The following is an 18,681-nucleotide window of genomic DNA, read 5'->3' as shown; positions in this document are numbered from 1 at the left end:
ATACAGAAAAAACAACAACAGAAATAACCTGAAATTTTCACAAACATCCTCATTGACCTAGTTATAAAAGCTCAGCAAGAAGCAAAATTAGTGTTATGTATTCCCAAATAATTTCCTGACATGCGGTTAAAAAATCATTATTCATTTTGATTATCATCCTCTAATGAACAAAATTACCATCAGTAGATGAACAAAACCTTTTTTATGCCAGTTGAGAATATTTGAACATGTCCCAGACGTAAATTTTGTAAACGCAATCTGGTCTTCTGCATTTAGCGATTCTTTCAAATGAAATAGCAACTTTTCACAATTAGTACCCGTATTATTGCGACAATATTCCGTTTATGTAAGCATTTTTGTTAATGGTCTTTTTTGACCATAATAAAACAGTACAAAAGAAATAACCATCCAGCGTGATCCATCGTTCTTCATGGAAATTTAGTAACAAAAATGCAGCAATTTATCTTATATAATGAGAAATGATTTTTTTTCCTTAATATTGATTTATTAGTTGATGTGTGACATTTTCATGACTTCCTGATTGTTCTTTATGCTGCACTTGCAGTCTCTGTAGTACCAGATGCTGTCTGTTTGGTTTCATTGATCTCTCTTAATAGATGCTATAAAATATAAATATGAATGCAGAGTGACCCTAACATTAACAATATTTGATTACCCTCCAACATCAGACATGCAATTTAATAAACATCTTTCTTTTGGATGAATGACAAATGTTCAAAGTAAACTACCTAATTCAAACATGCTATAATAATGATGGATATTATATTTATTGAAATTATATAAAGCATAATTAAGATGGCATATTTAGTGTTTTCCTTCCTTTGATGATGCATTATACAAATACAAATGTCAATTTGTACCAAATGTGACCAATCAGAAGTGGTTTGGTAAGGATATCCAAGAACATGTAAACATTTTGATATTTCTGTCAGACTAGTACTTACTTATGTTTTTTAATCAACATGATTTGGCATGGGAGAGTCTGGTTCTAGCTAACTGGGTTAATATAATTATGTTTTATAATTTAATTGTTAATACTGTGAAAACTACTTTTTCTGGTGTCTCATTTTCTTGCTGTTTGCGCCCCTCAATTGCATGAATTCATGACTGATGAAATATTTTTATGTCCCCGTATTGAATGATCGGGGGTATATTGTTTTTGGCCTGTCTGTCTGTCATTCTGTCTGTCTGTCATTCCGTCCCAAAACTTTAACCTTGGTTAAAGTCAAGGTTAAAGTTTTGCAATAACTTTTAGTTTAAACCTATTTATTTTAGCTCGATTGCATAGAAAGCCTTAGGCTTATATAAACGCTCTCGAGTCTGTTTCCTGGGCCTAGAACCAGTACTTGGTGTCTTTGGGGTGCAATAACTTTTGCAAGTTCGCAACTTGATATTGGCATGCCAGTGTATCTCATGGAGCTGCACAATTTGAGTGGTGAAAGGTCAAGGTCATCTTTCAAGGTCAAATATATGGCTTCAAAGCGACGCAATGGGGGGCATTGTGTTTCTGACAAACACATCTCTTGTTAATCTTACCATTTGTCAGAATCTCTGCATACTACACTTTATAAATTACAACATTGTGTAACTGGAAGCTTACAAATTGTGTGAAGAATTTGAATGCCTTATGTGTGAAATAAATTAAATGTGGTTTCCAATTAACTTAAAAGTTGTAAGTTTGACAGGATATGATAAAAATAATCTGAAGTGTGTCTATGCAATCCTTTTCATATGTGGCCCCTCGGCATACTAACTTCTGTCTAATCCCAAACCGACCTGTGCATGACATTGTGTTTATTCTAGTTATTAAGCTGTCACAAAGAGGCATTCCTATGATATTTCCAGTTAGGGTGTCATGTTGGTGATATTTTAAGGATTGATTTTTTTTTCAAAATTGACAGATACGCTAAATCCCTAGACACAAATGTCACTTAAAGAGTTTTAATATTATATGTGGAATGTTATTTTGACATGGTTAGGTTAATTGTTTGTGTGTTTGGTTTGGATTTTATTCCTTTAAGGAGTCAGTGTTTTAAAAGTAAAACAGGATAAGTGATGGATATTTGAAGGAGTTTCCCATTTTTATATTGCTGTTGTCAGAATTAATTTAATATATATCTAACCTTTGTGCTCTTATTTAGAATATGACATTTTTGGCATTAAAGATGGAAGTAGTTTAATTATATATGCTTCTGTATGATTTGTAAGCAATAAATGTTTAGCAAAATTGCAGCACAGGTATCTTTCTTCACATTTAAGTTAAGGATTCATATGCATTTCCTATTTAATGATCAACATATAAATAAAACAATAGGATTTATATAAGAAATATTTTATTTGTTTTTTAAGAAAAATGTTTATAGTCCAGTGCCCAATTGTTGCATATTTATTCTCTATGCAGTATTCCGGTTTTATTTAATGGATTTAATTTACTTACATTTCAATTAATCAGTAAAAGGGTTGCCTTTGGTTCTTAAAATTTAACTTGATATGCATGCTTTTTAGCTCACCTGATTGCTCAGGTGAGCTTTTGTGACTGGTCTTTGTCCGTAGTCCGTCTGTCCGTCGTCCGTCCACATTTATTGGTAAACACTCTAGAGGTCACATTTATTGTCCGATCTTCATGACACTTGGTCAGAAGCTTTGTCCACATAAAAAGTCGGTCGAGTTCGAAACTGGGTCATGCCGAGTCAAAAACTAAGTAAAAAAAAAAGGAAAAAACTTGTAAACACTGTGGAAGTCACATTTCATGCCCAATCTTCATGAAACTTTGTCAAAATATTTGTCTTAATGATATGTTAGTTGAGTTCAAAAGTGGTTCCGGTCCGTTGAAAAACATGGCCGCCAGGGGGGGGGGGGCAGTTTCCCTCATATGGCTATAGAGAAACCTTGTAAACACTCTAGAAGTCACATTTTTTTGCCCAATCATCATGAAAGTTGGTCAAAACATTGGTTTTATTGATATCTTGGACGAGTTCAAAAATGGTCCAGGTCGTGAAAAATGATGGCCGCCAGTGGGGGGGGCATTTTTCTCTATATGTATATAGTGAAAACATGTGAACACTCTAGAATTCACATTTTTGGCCCAATTTTCATGAAATTTGGTCAAAACATTTGTTTCCTTGATATGAGGGTTGAGTTCGAAAATGGTTCCGGTCAGTTAAATAACATGGCTGCTGGGGGGGGGGGGTGGCAGTTTTCCCTAGAAGTCACAATTTTTGCCCAATCAACATTAAAGTTGGTCAAAACATTGGATTTATTGATATCTCGGACTAGTTTGAAAATGGTCCAGATCGGTGATAAAACATGGCCGCCAGTGGGCGGAGCATTTTTCTCTTTATGTATATAGTGAAAACATGTGAACACTCTAGAAGTCACATTTTTGGCCCAATTTTCATGAAATTTCATCAGAACATTTGTTTCCTTGATATGAGAGTTGAGTTTGAAAATGGTTCCGGTCAGTTGAATAACATGGCTGGTGGGGGGGGGCAGTTTTTTTATATTTATATAGTAAAAAAAAGCTTTTTAACACTGTAGAAGTCACATTTTTTGCCCAATCATCATGAAACTTGGAGAAAAGATTGGTTTTTATATATATCACATAATTAATGCCATAATTATTGCCTTTAGAATGTCCAAATTTTCATTATATTAAACAAAATCCTTGTAAACACTCTAGAGGTCACAATTTTGTTTCACATTTTATGAATCTTGGTCATAATATTTATTTTTGTAAGCACATTTTGATGTTTGGTAAGGGGGGGGGGGTCAACTCAAGATATAGGTCACCAGGTCAAATCTTACAAAAACAAAACCACTCCATATGTCAGAGTTTTGGTTCAATAATGATGAAACTTGACCAGGATGTTTGTCTGGACAATATCTAGGTCAAGTTTGATGTTTGGTAAAGATTGAATGAACCGACTCCTCTCAGGTGAGCGAAAAAGGGCCATCTTGGCCCTCTTGTTTCAATATCTCTTGTGTTTCAACTAACTGCATGAATAACAGTTTTATATGATGAATGATCTACAACAATTGTGTGCAGTTGCTTACTATCCAGTTGTAGGGACAATAAGCTTGGATTGTATTCCAAGACATGCCACTATTAGGATGAAACAATTTAAATTGTAATTAATAACTAAGAAAGTTATGGTGTATGTCCCAGGCATCTACTGATAGTGATTTGCCTGTTGGTTATCCTGTCTTTCCATCCATCCCTTTTAGGTTAACCCAAGATGTTACAATTCTTATAACATCAATACAGCTTGCTCAAAAGCTTCGGTACTTGAATGATTTTTATCATTGAACACTCTGAAAAAATACTGGCTATGCCTTCATCATGGGCATAAAGATTTATTGAACGCAGCATCTTGTATTTTAAATTATTGAAAAAAAAATATATACATCAGAATTATTGATCGTATTTATGCATTTTTGTTTCATAAATACTGTATGGTATAAGCCTTGCCACTTCAATTTATGGCATTCAGGTGATTCTTTACTTAAAATAAATGTGTTAATGATGTAGGTAATGGTAACATGCAGCATATTTGCAACATTTTGTGTTAGGTAAAAATCTATTTTTCATATCATTATGGAAGTTTCTGATTGGATAATGTTTGAACGTGCAGGTGAAGTTTTACCCTGATCCACAGTTAAGCTAGTTATAAGTGAACATTTCAACTTGCAGGAAAACGGTGGTGGAAAACATTGCATTATTTTGTGACTAACATTAAAAGGGCCATGTTGTTCTTGTTACAGCTAACATATGACTATCAGTTCGATTTTGAAGATGACCAACACAAGATCCCATGTAACTGTGGGGCCCCAAACTGTCGCAAATGGATGAACTGATCCAATACAACCTCATGCTCATTGCCATGGTAACATTTAGAGTGTGTGTTTGACATTGGTTGTCATTTCCACTGCTCCTATAATGCTGGCAAACAATCTTGTTATCTCGTAGAGAATTCATTCATTTTGTCTTTTGAATGCCAGAAGGTTAATCAGCTGTTATTGCTCATTATTTAGGGATGAACCAATATTGCTTTCAAAAGCCACTTCTCAATTCCCTTGATAATAATATTTGCCTGGATTTTACTGTATGGCACTATATTTTATGTGTGCTTTAAGTATTCCTTCATTGCCTATTAATAAAACTTCTTTTGCTGATCAAATGTATGGATGCTGAGGACTGGTTTATAATTGCACTCCTACTATATGTTGTGTGTTGCTAGCCTTGCAATATGCAATGTTTTGTTTTTCTAATATGTACTAAGTTAATTCATAATTCATTTGTTAGCTTTACGTTGCCAAGTCCAGCATTGCTTATTCTCATCTGAATCACCAATGTATCAATATTGACTAAATATTTGATGCCTATTTTTGTTACTGCATTGAGTTAATACTTAATTACGTGAGATTACTTTTATAGAAAAAATGGGCCAGGTTCTGGGAAAATCTGGCTAAATGTGCCTTAAGTGTCGTACCATACCCAGTATTAGCCTGTGCAGTCTGCAAAAGCTTATCAGGGATAACACTTTCTGCCTATATTGAATTTTAATTTCAAAGAGACTTCATCTAAGCAAAAAATACGATGTAATCAGAAAGTGTCATCCCTGATAAGCCTCCTGGGCATGCACAGGCTAATCTGGGATGACACTTAACACACATACCTTAAACCTTGATTTACCACAGCACGACTCATATGAGCCATGCTCTGTGAAAAGAGGGTTTATTGCATGCATGAACAGTGTCGTCCCAGATAAAGCCTGTGCAGTCCGCACAGACAAATCAGGGACGACACTTTCTGCTATAATGATATTTTCTGTTTAAAGATAGTCATTTAACAAAAATCTAGTTAAGACGTAAATTGTTGTCCCTGATAAGTGCAGACTGAACAGGTTTATCTGGGATGACACTTTACAGACATGCTTTTAACCCCTTATTCACAGAGCATGGCCCATATGTACTATCTTTTCTAAACTTCCCTGTCCTGTTTCAGCTTTCCTACGACTACCAGTTTGACCAGGAAGATGAGGACAGCAAAATCCCGTGCAACTGTGGAGCCTGGAACTGCCGCAAGTGGATGAACTAGACCAACTCGATATTACAATGGTTCCAGTGTTGAGTGTACATCAGTTATATCAGTGTCAATATGGAATCGACAATGCTATGGCAGTGTACTGATAGTTTCTCATGAAAAGTTATATATATATATATATATATATATATATATAAGCGAAAGAAATGTCTCATTCAAAAGGCGCTTGACCAAGAGAATGTTGTGTATTTCATATAGACTTTTTTTCATTGAAATGACAATACAGGAAATTTACTCCTCAAAATTATCTGAGAATTGATGAGTTGTCTCTGTCTTGAAAAAACTTAATTGAAACTTTTAATTTTTGCCCAAGATGTCATCATTATCTACAAAATTGATGACGCTTTTAATATTAATGAACATAAGCCAAACTTCCAGTGCTTATCAATTGAGTGCTTTTTAGTTTTTTTTAACAAAAAAATATACACATTTCGTCATTTATAAATCAATGATAGTTATGCAATGAATTCAAATTTACATATATAAATTGTACATGAGACAATTAAGAAAATGTTGTTTTTTTAGCAAGTATTAAACAAACTCCTTTTTTTTAAGGAAACATTGATCAATATGAATTCTGGATCATATTAATTTTATATGTATATATTTTTTGGTTGATTATTTTTATGTTTTGTAAGATATTTGTTATAATAGTCATTACAGTTTTGTGCCCAAAAATTCATATGAATGTTTTTGTTTTTTTACAGAGATATTTTATTGACCTTTCTACGTCATTTACCTCATTGTTGTTGCAAATGCGCAAACTAAACATTCTGAAACATTGAAGTGTACTCTATTTGACTGTTTCATTAATGTTTCTGTTTGCCTTACATAAGATGACAATAAATCCCATATGGTAATCAATTTATCTATAACAGTATAGTGCTTATTTTTTATTGTACTTGTAGTATCCACATGTAGGTGAATATTTTGTATGAAGGCCAAGTATTTAACAGTGCTGTTATATTAGTTTGATGAAAAAATAGGAATTCACAGTTATTTTATATAATTCCATCCAACACCATTTGTAAATATCAGGCACCAAGTAAGTACACTTTCTGTATAAATGTCATCCTTTCGTAGTGATATATGCAAAGTCATGTATGTGTTTTATTGTTATATAATGTTTTTGTAGTGTAACAAACAAATTGTTTGCATTCTGGATATGTTACTGTGCAGTGCACACTGTTGATCCTGTTTTGATTTCTGTTGATAACTTTGTGAAACTTGGAAAAATAAAAGTAGTTGTTATTGTATATCTGTAATAAGACATTTTATTTTTTGTTTTGCGTTTTTGAGATAGTGCAGTGGAGTTTAAATTATAATATAATGTGATTACAAGCAGAAAATTTGTTGGGATGTTTTTTTGTATGCTTTTTAGTTTGATGCAGAGTAAAAGAGTATAATATTGTCATCAAATGTTCAGTGTTGTAGTCAGTGTGGAACATTCTGTATATATTTTCATGATTTAACTTATTTTGCAACATGAATGTATTCCAAGGAACTGATCTCCGTAGTTTACTAGGCAGCACTAGTGCCAGAACAAACCTGTGTGTTGTAGTACATGTGCATTATTGCATGAACATGGCATGTGAGTATGTCAAAACTCTGGTTTAGTATTGTGTTGCCTCTGTGTCATGGAGTGCTCATACTTGACAGAGTTGCCAAACTACTTGGTTTGGATCACCATGTTGATTTGTATGCAATTATCAGATTTGGCTACCAAAACAAAGACATTTTCCTTTGTCTGCATTATTAAGTACACATCTCCACATATAAAGAAGACTGCGGTGATGCACACTCGTGATTCACATGTCCATTTACATAGTAGGTGTTGGAAGAACAGTGTGCCCAGTTTTGATTTTCTGTGTAGAAAAGATCCTTACATGCACAAGATTAGTTTATAAAGGAACTTTATTGAACTGATTGTTTATGACGTCCACTTAGAAGGGAAGGGAGTGTTATAGCATTTTGATTTGCAATTAAAAGCAATAATGTTTAATTGACATATGTCTAGGGGTGTAAATAAATTATGTGTTAACTTACTAGATGTTACGTAATGAACATTTGTAAAAAAAATGCATATGAAACATTTATCAATCACTATTCACTATTTATGTACTTGAGGTCGCACTCAGATGAATTTATTTCGTGCATTGTTTTCAAAACAAAATGTTTTATTGTTTGTTAAGTGTTTGATATATATATATATTGGCAAAGGTGACGTTTTGAATAGTGTTTAAATATTTGTATTTAGTGTGTAGTATTACATTTTTTTGTACCATTTCTATTGGAAAATATACTTCTATGATGAGATTTCGTAAGAAATTCCTCAGTGAAAAAAGACCCTTGTGTTTTAATTTCTACCCCAGCTGTTATCTGTAGAACTTCTTTCCAAAATTAATAGAATGACGTCGAACCAACGTTTCCTTGCAAAATTGTTCGCAATAGTGCTTATGCCATTTTTATTACAAACGAATGATTGTCTGTTAATTAACTGATTGCTTCGAGGTATGCCTTCAGTGTATGTGACATTAAAACAATCTGCTGAACAAGATGTTAGAAATGATTCTACACAGTAGCCTTATACCACCGTCACACCGGACTGGCGTCCTTACTGCGTCCTTACGTCGACCCAGGTCGCAGTGAGGACGCCATAGGGACGCAGTAGGGACGCAGTGAGGACGCCGAAAATTGCTCAGGACGCGAGCCCTCGGCGACCACTTTAAACATGCTCTAAGTAGTCGCCGAAGTCCGGCGTTATACGGCGTTCTGTTAAGGACCTCGTAGGGAAGCCATAGAGACGCAGTAGTCGTAGTAGGGACGTGGTAGGGTCGCTGTAAGGTCGCCATAGACTTCGTGTGGTCACCGCTCAAACCCTCAGAAAATGATCATTGACTGCAAGGCGACCGTACGGCGACCTTATTGCGACATTGGGTCGTCCTTTGTACGTCTATTGCGTCCTCAGAACGACTATGGTCGGCTTTGGTCGCCGTAAGGACGCAGTACGAACGCGGTAAGGTCACCAGGGACGTAATAAGGACGCCGCGAGGACGCACAGAACGCCATAAACCAGGACGCTGGTGTGACGGGAAGGCGAAAAACAGCATTTTTACGTAATTGGCGTCCTTACTACGACAATCAGAAATTTCCAGAAACACAGTCTTAGGTCGCCGTAAGGACGCCAGTCCGGTGTGACGGGGCTATTAGGTCGACGTAAGAACGCCAGTCCGGTGTGACGGGGCTATAATATTACTGAAGCTAAACTGATTACATCGTTGTGGCTATACTTCTCGCTAGGTCATTGTAATGCTCCGGTGCATTGAGGTTGTGCACCAGTTGTTTCATTACAGCATGGACTTCTGATAACAATTACTCAATTCAAATTTTATGTGTATAATTTAGGTCTCTGTCCAAAGTCATATGGTTTATATGCTATTTTGCAGATATTTCATTTGATGAAACTTAAAAAAAACGCAGCGTTAAGTTTAAAAACATACTGTTATTACTACAAATAGTCAATAGATACATCAAATGAATATGTCTTTGAGTTAATTTTATCTATAACTATCGAATCGCAAGAAATTTCGAGTGCTAAGTTTTTGGTCAGCTCTTGTTAGACTAACCGAAACTTCATTTGCATTTCTAAGAAACCTTAACAAAAACACAATAATGGTGTCTAGAATATTTGTCGCAACGAGTGCATTTATCACTTTATAAGAATGTATCACGAATTGCCTGAGGAAAATACTGAATTAAACAAGCACACTCTTTTTCTACCGGAAAATAATAAAATAAGAAATGTGAACACACTCTTTTTAAGAGCGCCTTTCACATTCCCTAATTTCAATTCCAATTATAATCACAATTCGGGTTGGGTTTTTTTTTTGGACCGAAAATATTCTGTTTCATTTGCGCATGAATCGTCTTCCATGTTACCAAATCTGCTACTAAAAATAATCATCCGGATTCAATTCAATAGTTGCAAAGAAGACATTCATCATTTATAATTTTCAGTTTATTCCAGTGCTCTGTGAAAAAAGGGTTGAAAACATTTGCGTGAAGTGTCGTCCAGAATAGCCTGCGTAGTGCCCATAGGCGTCCAGAATAGCCTGCGTAGTGCCCATAGGCTAATCAGGGTCGTCCAGAATAGCCTGCGTAGTGCCCATAGGCTAATCAGGGTCGTCCAGAATAGCCTGCGTAGTCACCATAGGCTAATCAGGGTCGTCCAGAATAGCCTGCGTAGTCCCCATAGGCTAATCAGGGTCGTCCAGAATAGCCTGCGTAGTGCCCATAGGCTAATCAGGGTCGTCCATAAAAGCCTGCGTAATCCCCATAGGCTAATCAGGGTCGTCCAGAATAGCCTGCGTAGTCCCCATAGGCTAATCAGGGTTGTCCAGAATAGCCTGCGTAGTCCCCATAGGCTAATCAGGGTCGTCCAGAATAGCCTGCGTAGTCCCCATAGGCTAATCAGGGTCTTCCAGAAAAGCCTGCGTAGTCCCATAGGCTAATCAGGGTTGTCCAGAATAGCCTGCGTAGTCCCCATAGGCTAATCAGGGTCGTCCAGAATAGCCTGCGTAGTCCCCATAGGCTAATCAGGGTCGAAACTTTCCGCCTAAACTGGATTTTTGCTTAGAAGAGGCTTTCTTTAAACGTAAAATATCTTAAAAATCGGGGACGCACATGCATTAAACCCCCATTTCCCAAAGCAAGGCCCATATGTATCATGGTTATCATGTCTTCCCGAATGTTCTTTATGCAGTTATGTATGCAGTGCAGAAAGTCTCTGTAATATTGCTTAATGTCTGTTCATTTCATTTGTCTTTCCAGAAGCATGTCAATACTTAGTATGATTGGGTAAGAATGTTCAATCAGAAGTTGGACGACATATTAGATTCTTCTTATATGTTGAACATGAAATGGATAGAAATACCCATATCTGGGTTTTGAATGACGTACGTATACCGGTATGTAAAAAAACTGCCACAAAATGTCAAATGGTGACAACATTTTATATTAATTGATATACACGTATTATGAATTTTATAAGGCTTAAGAGGAATAGTACCCAAATCAAAAAGTCAATTGTACGGAATACACAAGGAAAACACATGTATATTTGCACAAGAGTGGCTGATTAAGAATACCAGATCATGTATCGACATAATGATATGTTTTATACTAGTATTCAAAGTGGCTGATGTCATTTGGTATCTGAGAAATTATACAATATTAGAAAACGCAAAAACATGTGCCAAACTGTGTTGTGCACACTGGAAATATGTCCCTTTATTGAGAAAAAATACCGAAAAAGGTCATTGGTCAGGATAGAATGATTCCCACGATCGCAGCTGGAATATGACAATAAGATACCATTTATGGTTACATTGGGCACACAATAATTATTGCCAAATGTGAAAAAGTTTTATCACAAAATATAGTTAAATTGTCATCAAATCGCTACCAAATTTACACATTTTTTCTATTAGATAAGATGATAAGAAAAGTAAAATTGAGACCGCATCAATACTAGTTATTTCCCTTGGAGCGAATAATATGCAGGTATGGTGCAGCTTTATGATAGGAAAGTATTGTCCAATGATCACACAATTCGCCCAGTTTATTGTATACAGCCGTGTTAGATATGAATTAAAGTTACAACCGTGTTAGAATTGAATTGAAGTTACAATTGTGTCAGATTGGAATTGAAGTAACAACAGCGTAAGGTTTGAATGTTAGGTACAAACGTGTAATATATGATTTGAAATTATAACCGTGTTAGATTTGAATTAAAGTTGTATTTATCCAAGCTCTGTTGAGAGTAAATGTCAAAGTTGTCCTGTTTTTGAAATAAGTATATATTTTTTACATTACCGGTAATTAGGATAGAAATCTGGCATTTTTGCACCGTATTTTATCATTCATGCACAATTATGCAACCATACAATTGCATATGATTGCTTGTAAAGACAAAATCAACAACATTCCTCAAAATGTTCATCGGTGGTTCTGGACAAAAGAAATCTACATAGCATGCATTGTCCATATTCAAATGCGTAGTTTTACGAATGGTAAAAAGTTCACGAGTTTGTTGCTTTCATCAAATGAGCGTTAATCAACTAGACCAGTAAAACCGTTAATCAACTAGACCAGTAAAACCGTTCATCAGCTAGACTAGTAAAACTCGTTAATCAACTAGACCAGTGAAACCGTTAATCAGCTAGATCAGTAAAACCGCTAATCAACTAGACCAGTATAAATAATTCATAGAGTGAGTTTTACGACACCATTAAATACAACTGCATTGCTATTTGAAAACATTACTATGGCACTGGATGCACAATTAACAAAGGTATGCCTAGCGTCTAGAGAAAAGGCATTGGCACACAGTGTAGGACCCAGATGAGACACCGCATGATGCGGCGTCTCATCAGGGTCTGCGCTGTTTGCTTAAAGGAATTCATGTAAGAAATATTCTAAATAAAGAAATAAATATACTAGACATCAATAATTTCCGAAATAAATTGATCTTATTTAGAAGGATGGGAGAGTCCACTAGGCATAAATGGGTTAAATTGTTTAAGAACGAAAACAGAAGTAATTTCACGCTTCAGTTATCCCAACTGACAGATGGATTCAAGATTCTGCGGCTTGTCTTTTTTCACATAAAATAATTGAGCGACTATGCACGAATATATGAAATTATTGTAATTCAATCAGAAATACCTCATAGGAAACATGGATTAAAATGCTTTATATTAGTGGTACATAAATGTCATGTATTTGTTTATATCTTTCTCTTGATTTTTCTTACAATACACGCAGATTTATATTCACAAATGATACATTTCTGATATTTATAATTGGTCGCCAGTACTCGCCACTCACTAATTATTATTGACACTTAACGCGGGATAAAAATTTCATTTCACTCTATAAGCAAACAATAAGTACTTGGTTTTGAAGAGCAATTCGTTTAATCATGCGACCGACAGATCTACATTTGATCCGTGCAAAGTAATTTGTTGTCAATATTTTAGAACTGTATGCAATGTAATGTCTTATTTAATCGTTATGCCCCCACTATACGAACTTAACCAGATAGATTGGAGTCAGATGACTGATTAAGTGATCCACTTGTTAATGACACATGCAGTGATCCACTTATTCATTACACATTCAGCTGACCCACTTGTTCATGACACATGCAATCATCCACTTGTTCATGTCACATGCAGTGATCCACTTGTTCACTGACAGATGCAGTGATCCACTTGTTGAGGACACATGTAGTGATCCACTAGTTCATGATACATGCTATGATCTAGTTGTTCATGACACATGCAGTAATCAACTTGTTTATGACACCTGCAGTGATCAACTTGTTAATGACACCTGTAGTGATTCACTTGTTCATGACACATGCAGTGATCCACTAGTTCATGACACATGCATTGATCCACTTGAACATGACACATGCACTGATCCACTTATTGAGGACACTTGCAGTGATCCACATGTTAATGACACATGCAGTTATTAACTTGTTCATGACATACTTTAATCATGAAACATGTAGTGATCCACTTGTTGAAGACACATGCAGTGATCCACTTGTTAATGACACATGCAGTGATCCACTTGTTAATGACACATATAGTGATCAACTTGATCATGAAACAAGTTGTGATCTACTTGCTGCGGATACATGCAGTGGTCCACTTGTTAATGACATATGCAGTGATCCACTTGTTGATGACACATATAGTGATCAACTTGATCATGAAACATGTAGTGATCCACTTGTTGAGGATACATGCAGTGGTCCACTTGTTGAGGATACATGCAGTGATCCACTTGTTGAGGATACATGCAGTGATCCACTTGTTGAGGATACATGCAGTGATCCACTTGTTGAGGATACATGCCGTAATCCACATGTTGAGGATACATGCAGTGGTCCACTTGTTAATGACACATGCAGTGATCCACTTGTTGAGGATACATGCAGTGAACAACTTGTTAATGATACATGCAGTGATCCACTTGTTAATGACACATGCAGTGATCCACTTGTTCATGACACATGTAGTGATCCACTTGTTGAGGATACATGTAGTGATCCACTTGTTGGTGACACATGCAATGATCCACTTTATCATGACACATGTAGTGATCAACTTGTTCATGGCACATGCTGTTATCCGCTTGTTCATGACACATGCAATGATCCACTTGTTCATGACACATGAAGTGATCCACTTGTTAATGACACATGCAGTCATCCACTTGTTCATGAAACATGCATTGATCCACTTGAACATGACACATGCACTGATCCACTTGTTTAGGACACATCCAGTGATCAACATGTTAATGACACATGCATTTTTTAACTTTGTCATGACATATGCAGTGATCCACTGGTTATGACGCATGCATTGATCTACTTGTTCATGACTCATGCAGTCATCCACTTGCTCATGACACATGCAGATATCTACTTGTACATGTTACATGCAGTGATCTACTTGATCATGACACACGCAGTGATCCACTTATTCTTGATCAATGTTGTGATCCACTTGTTCATGACACGTTCATTGATCCATTTGCTTAAGACATATGTAGTGATCCGCTAATTTATGGAACATGCACTGAAAGATTTGTTCATGACACATGCAGTGATCCACTTGTTCATGGAACATGCACTGAACCACATGTTCACGGAACATGCACTGAAATATTTGTTTATGACACATGCAGTGATTCACTTGCTCATGACACATGCAGTGATCCACTTGTTCATGCCTCATGCAGTGATCCACTTGTTGATGACACATGCAGTAATCCACTTGTTAATGACACATGCAGTAATCCACGTGTTCATGACATATGTAGTGATCCTATTGTTCATGACACATGCAGTTATCATTTTTTATGACACATGCAGTTATTTACTTCTTCATGACACATGCAGTGATCCACCGTTCATGACACTTGAAGTCATCCAATTGTCAATGATACATGCAGTCATCCACTCGTTCATTACACATGCAGTCATCCACTTAATCATGACACATGCAGCCATGCACTTGTTCATGACACATTCAGTGATCCACTTGTTCATGTCACATGCAGTGATCCAATTGTTTATGTACAAATGCAGTGATCCACTTGTTAATGAAGCAAGCAGTGATCCACTCGTTCATGTCCGTGATCCACTTGTTGAGGACACATGAAGTGATCAATTTGTTCATTATACATGCAGTGATCAACTTATTCATGACACATGACTTGATCCAATTATTCATGACACATCAAGTGCTCCACTTGTTCATGACACATACAGTCATGCACTTGTTCATCACACACTCAGTGATCCACTTGTACATGAAACATGCAATGATCTACTTGTTCATGACAAAAACAGTGATCCACTTGTTCATGACACATGCAGTGATCGCCTTGTTTATGACACAGGTAGTGATCCACTTGTTCAGGACACATGATTTGATACAATTATTCATGACACATCAAGTGATCTACTTGTTCATGTCACATGCAGTCATCTACTTGTTCATATCACATGCAGTCATGCACTTGTTCATCACACATTCAGTGATTCACTTGTTCATGAAACTATGCAATGATCCAATTGTTTATTACGAACACAGTGATCCATTTGTTGAGGATACATGCAGTGATCCACTTGTTCATGACACATGTAGTGATCCACTTGTTTATGACACCTGCAGTGATACAGTTGTTTATGACACATGTAGTGATCCACTTGTTTATGGCACATGCACCGAACAACTTGTTCATGGAACATGCACTGAATCATTTGTTAATGACACATGCAGTGTCGAGGACACATGTAGTGATCCACTTGATTATGACACATTTAGTGAGTCAATTGTTTAAGACACTTGTAGTGATCCACTTGTTCATGACACATGCAGTGATCCACTTCTTTATGACACATGTACTCATCTACTTGTTTATGACACATGTAGTGATCCACTTGTTCATGACACATGTAGTCTATCCACTTGTTGAGGGACACATGTAAGTGATCCACTTGTTTCATGACACATGCAGTTTTCCAATTTTTAGGATGCATGTAGTGATCCGCTTGTTCATGGCACATTTAGTGAGTCAATAGTTTAGGACACTTGAAGTGATCCAATTGTTGAGGACACATGCAGTGATCCACTTGTTTATGACATAGGTAGTGATCCACTTGTTCAATGACACCTGCAGTGATAAACTTTATGAGGACACATGTAGTGATCCACTTCTTTAGGACGCATGTTAGTGTTCCGCTTGTTCATGACACATTTATTTAGTCAATTGTTTAGGACACTTGTAGTGATCCACTTGTTCATGACACATGCAGTGATACACTTGTTTATGACACACGTAGTGATCCACTTGTTCATGACACATGCAATGATCCAGTTGTTCATGACACACACAGTAATCCACTTGTTTATGACACCTGCAGTGATCTTCTTGTTGATGACACATGTAGTGATCCACTTGATAATGACACATGCAGTGATCCACTTGTTGAGGGCACATGTAGTAATCCACTTGATGATGATACATGCAATTATCAACTTGTTGAGGACACATGCAGTGATCCACTGTATCATGACACATGCAGTGATCCAACTTGTTGAGGACACATATAGTGATCCACTTGTTGAGGACGCATGTAGTGTAACCGCTTGTTCATGACACATGCAGTCATCCACTTGCTTATGACACCTGCAGTGATCCACTTCATCATGACACATGCAGTTGTCCACTTGTTGATGACACATGTAGTGATCCACTTGTTAATGGTACATGCAGTGATCCACTTGTTAATGACTTATGCAGTGATCTGCTTGATCATGATACATGCAGTGATCCTCTTATTCATGACATAAGCAGTGATCCACTTGTTTATGACACATGTAGTGATCCACTTGTTCAATAACACATGCAGTGATCCACTTAATCATGACACATATAGTGATCCACTTGTTGAGGACGCATGTAGTAATCCACTTGTTCATGACACATGTAGTCATCCACTTGTTGAAGGACACATGTAGTGATCCTCTGTTCATGACACATGTAGTTTTTCAATTTTTTTAAGAGGCATGTAGTGATCCGCTTGTTCATGACTCATTAAGTAAGTCAATTGTTTAGGACACTTGTAGTGATCGACTTGTTCATGGCTCTTGAAGTGATCCACTTGTTTAGGACACATGAAGTGATCAACTTGTTAATGACACATGCAGTGATCCACTTGTTCATGATACATGCAGTGATCCACTTGCTCATGACACAATGCAGTGATCTACTTGTTCATGGCAAATGCGGTCATGCACTTCTTTGACATATTCAGTGATCCACTTGTTCATGAAACATGCAGTGATCCAGTTGTTTATGAAACATGTAGTGATCCACGTGTTCATTACACATGTAGTGATCCGCTTGTTAATGACACATGTAGTGATCCACTTGTTTAGGACACATGCTGTGATCCACTTGTTTAGGACACATGCAGTGATCCACTTGATATATGTCATCAACTCATCAACATGAAGTGTACTTGTCATGTATGTAAGTGTCATGCGCCAGGTTCCACGTCGTCGTGAGTTGTTTGCCTTTCAGCGTAGCCTCATTTTAAGCCAAATCATAAAATAGTATTAATTTGTGGAGCAACCTACTTCCAAGTCTCAATGGATTGAAAATTGATATATGTCATCACCATGAAATGCTGACGTGCCGAACCCAATTTGCATGCTCAGTGGTCCATTTATATTTATCGCTGAGAAATGAGCCATCGGCATGGCTGCTTTGCCTGTGACAAAGTGGCGCGATGATATTTTAATAACGTTAATGGCGAAACTATGTTTATATATCATTCGTTTGTGTTCAAATTAGAACATATTTTGATGTTTGATCGTTTGTAACGTAGGCTTCGTAATACATACGTTGGTTTGAAGAAGAGTAACAGTTTATCATTCGTCTGTCAGTGTTTTAGAAAGAGTTTACTTTCATGATTTAACGTATTTGCATCATGGATGTATTCTCGTTAACGTTTCAATTGAATATTTGTAGATTTCTATGCAGCAATAGCATACGAATTTTCGAGTCTTACCTCACATAACTGCAGTAAAAATATATTTATTTATTGCTTTAATGCTGTCTGTTTGTCATTCATTACTAATTATTGACATAATTGCTGGACTTGTTGGATTGAAGCAACGCCATAAGTGATGTGTACCATGACCGGAGATTAAAATTAAAAGGCACTGTATACACTGTCTGCATTTTTGCGTACATGTGTACATCTCTGTATCTAAAGAATGTATTCGGTGTCGCTATACAATAACACACCGGTTATTGTTGAGGATATTTCATTGCATTACGAAAGATCCGACTGAACGATTCTCTTCGACATTCACGTGTTTGCGGTTAAAAGAAATACGATTTCGTTGAAATTAAATTTTTCGCTGTAAATATTTTATTAATATTACATGTATTTAATGAAC

General features: G+C 36.4%; 1 protein-coding gene across 1 annotated transcript in view; it reads left to right on the top strand.

The window, feature by feature from the left end:
- Positions 1-8,438, top strand: part of LOC127846118 (histone-lysine N-methyltransferase 2C-like) — a 28,695-nt gene extending 20,257 nt beyond the window's left edge. The window contains exon 16 of the mRNA XM_052377294.1: positions 6,026-8,438. Within this exon, the coding sequence (XP_052233254.1) occupies positions 6,026-6,118 (93 nt within the window). The 3' untranslated portion in view covers positions 6,119-8,438. The remainder of the gene's footprint in view (positions 1-6,025) is intronic.
- Positions 8,439-18,681: the final 10,243 nt, after the last annotated feature.

This window comes from Dreissena polymorpha, chromosome 9 (assembly GCF_020536995.1).
Source record: "Dreissena polymorpha isolate Duluth1 chromosome 9, UMN_Dpol_1.0, whole genome shotgun sequence".
In the NCBI taxonomy this organism is placed as follows: domain Eukaryota; kingdom Metazoa; phylum Mollusca; class Bivalvia; order Myida; family Dreissenidae; genus Dreissena; species Dreissena polymorpha.
Note: the sequence above shows the minus strand (reverse complement) of the source record. Positions and strands in the feature narration are given on the sequence as shown.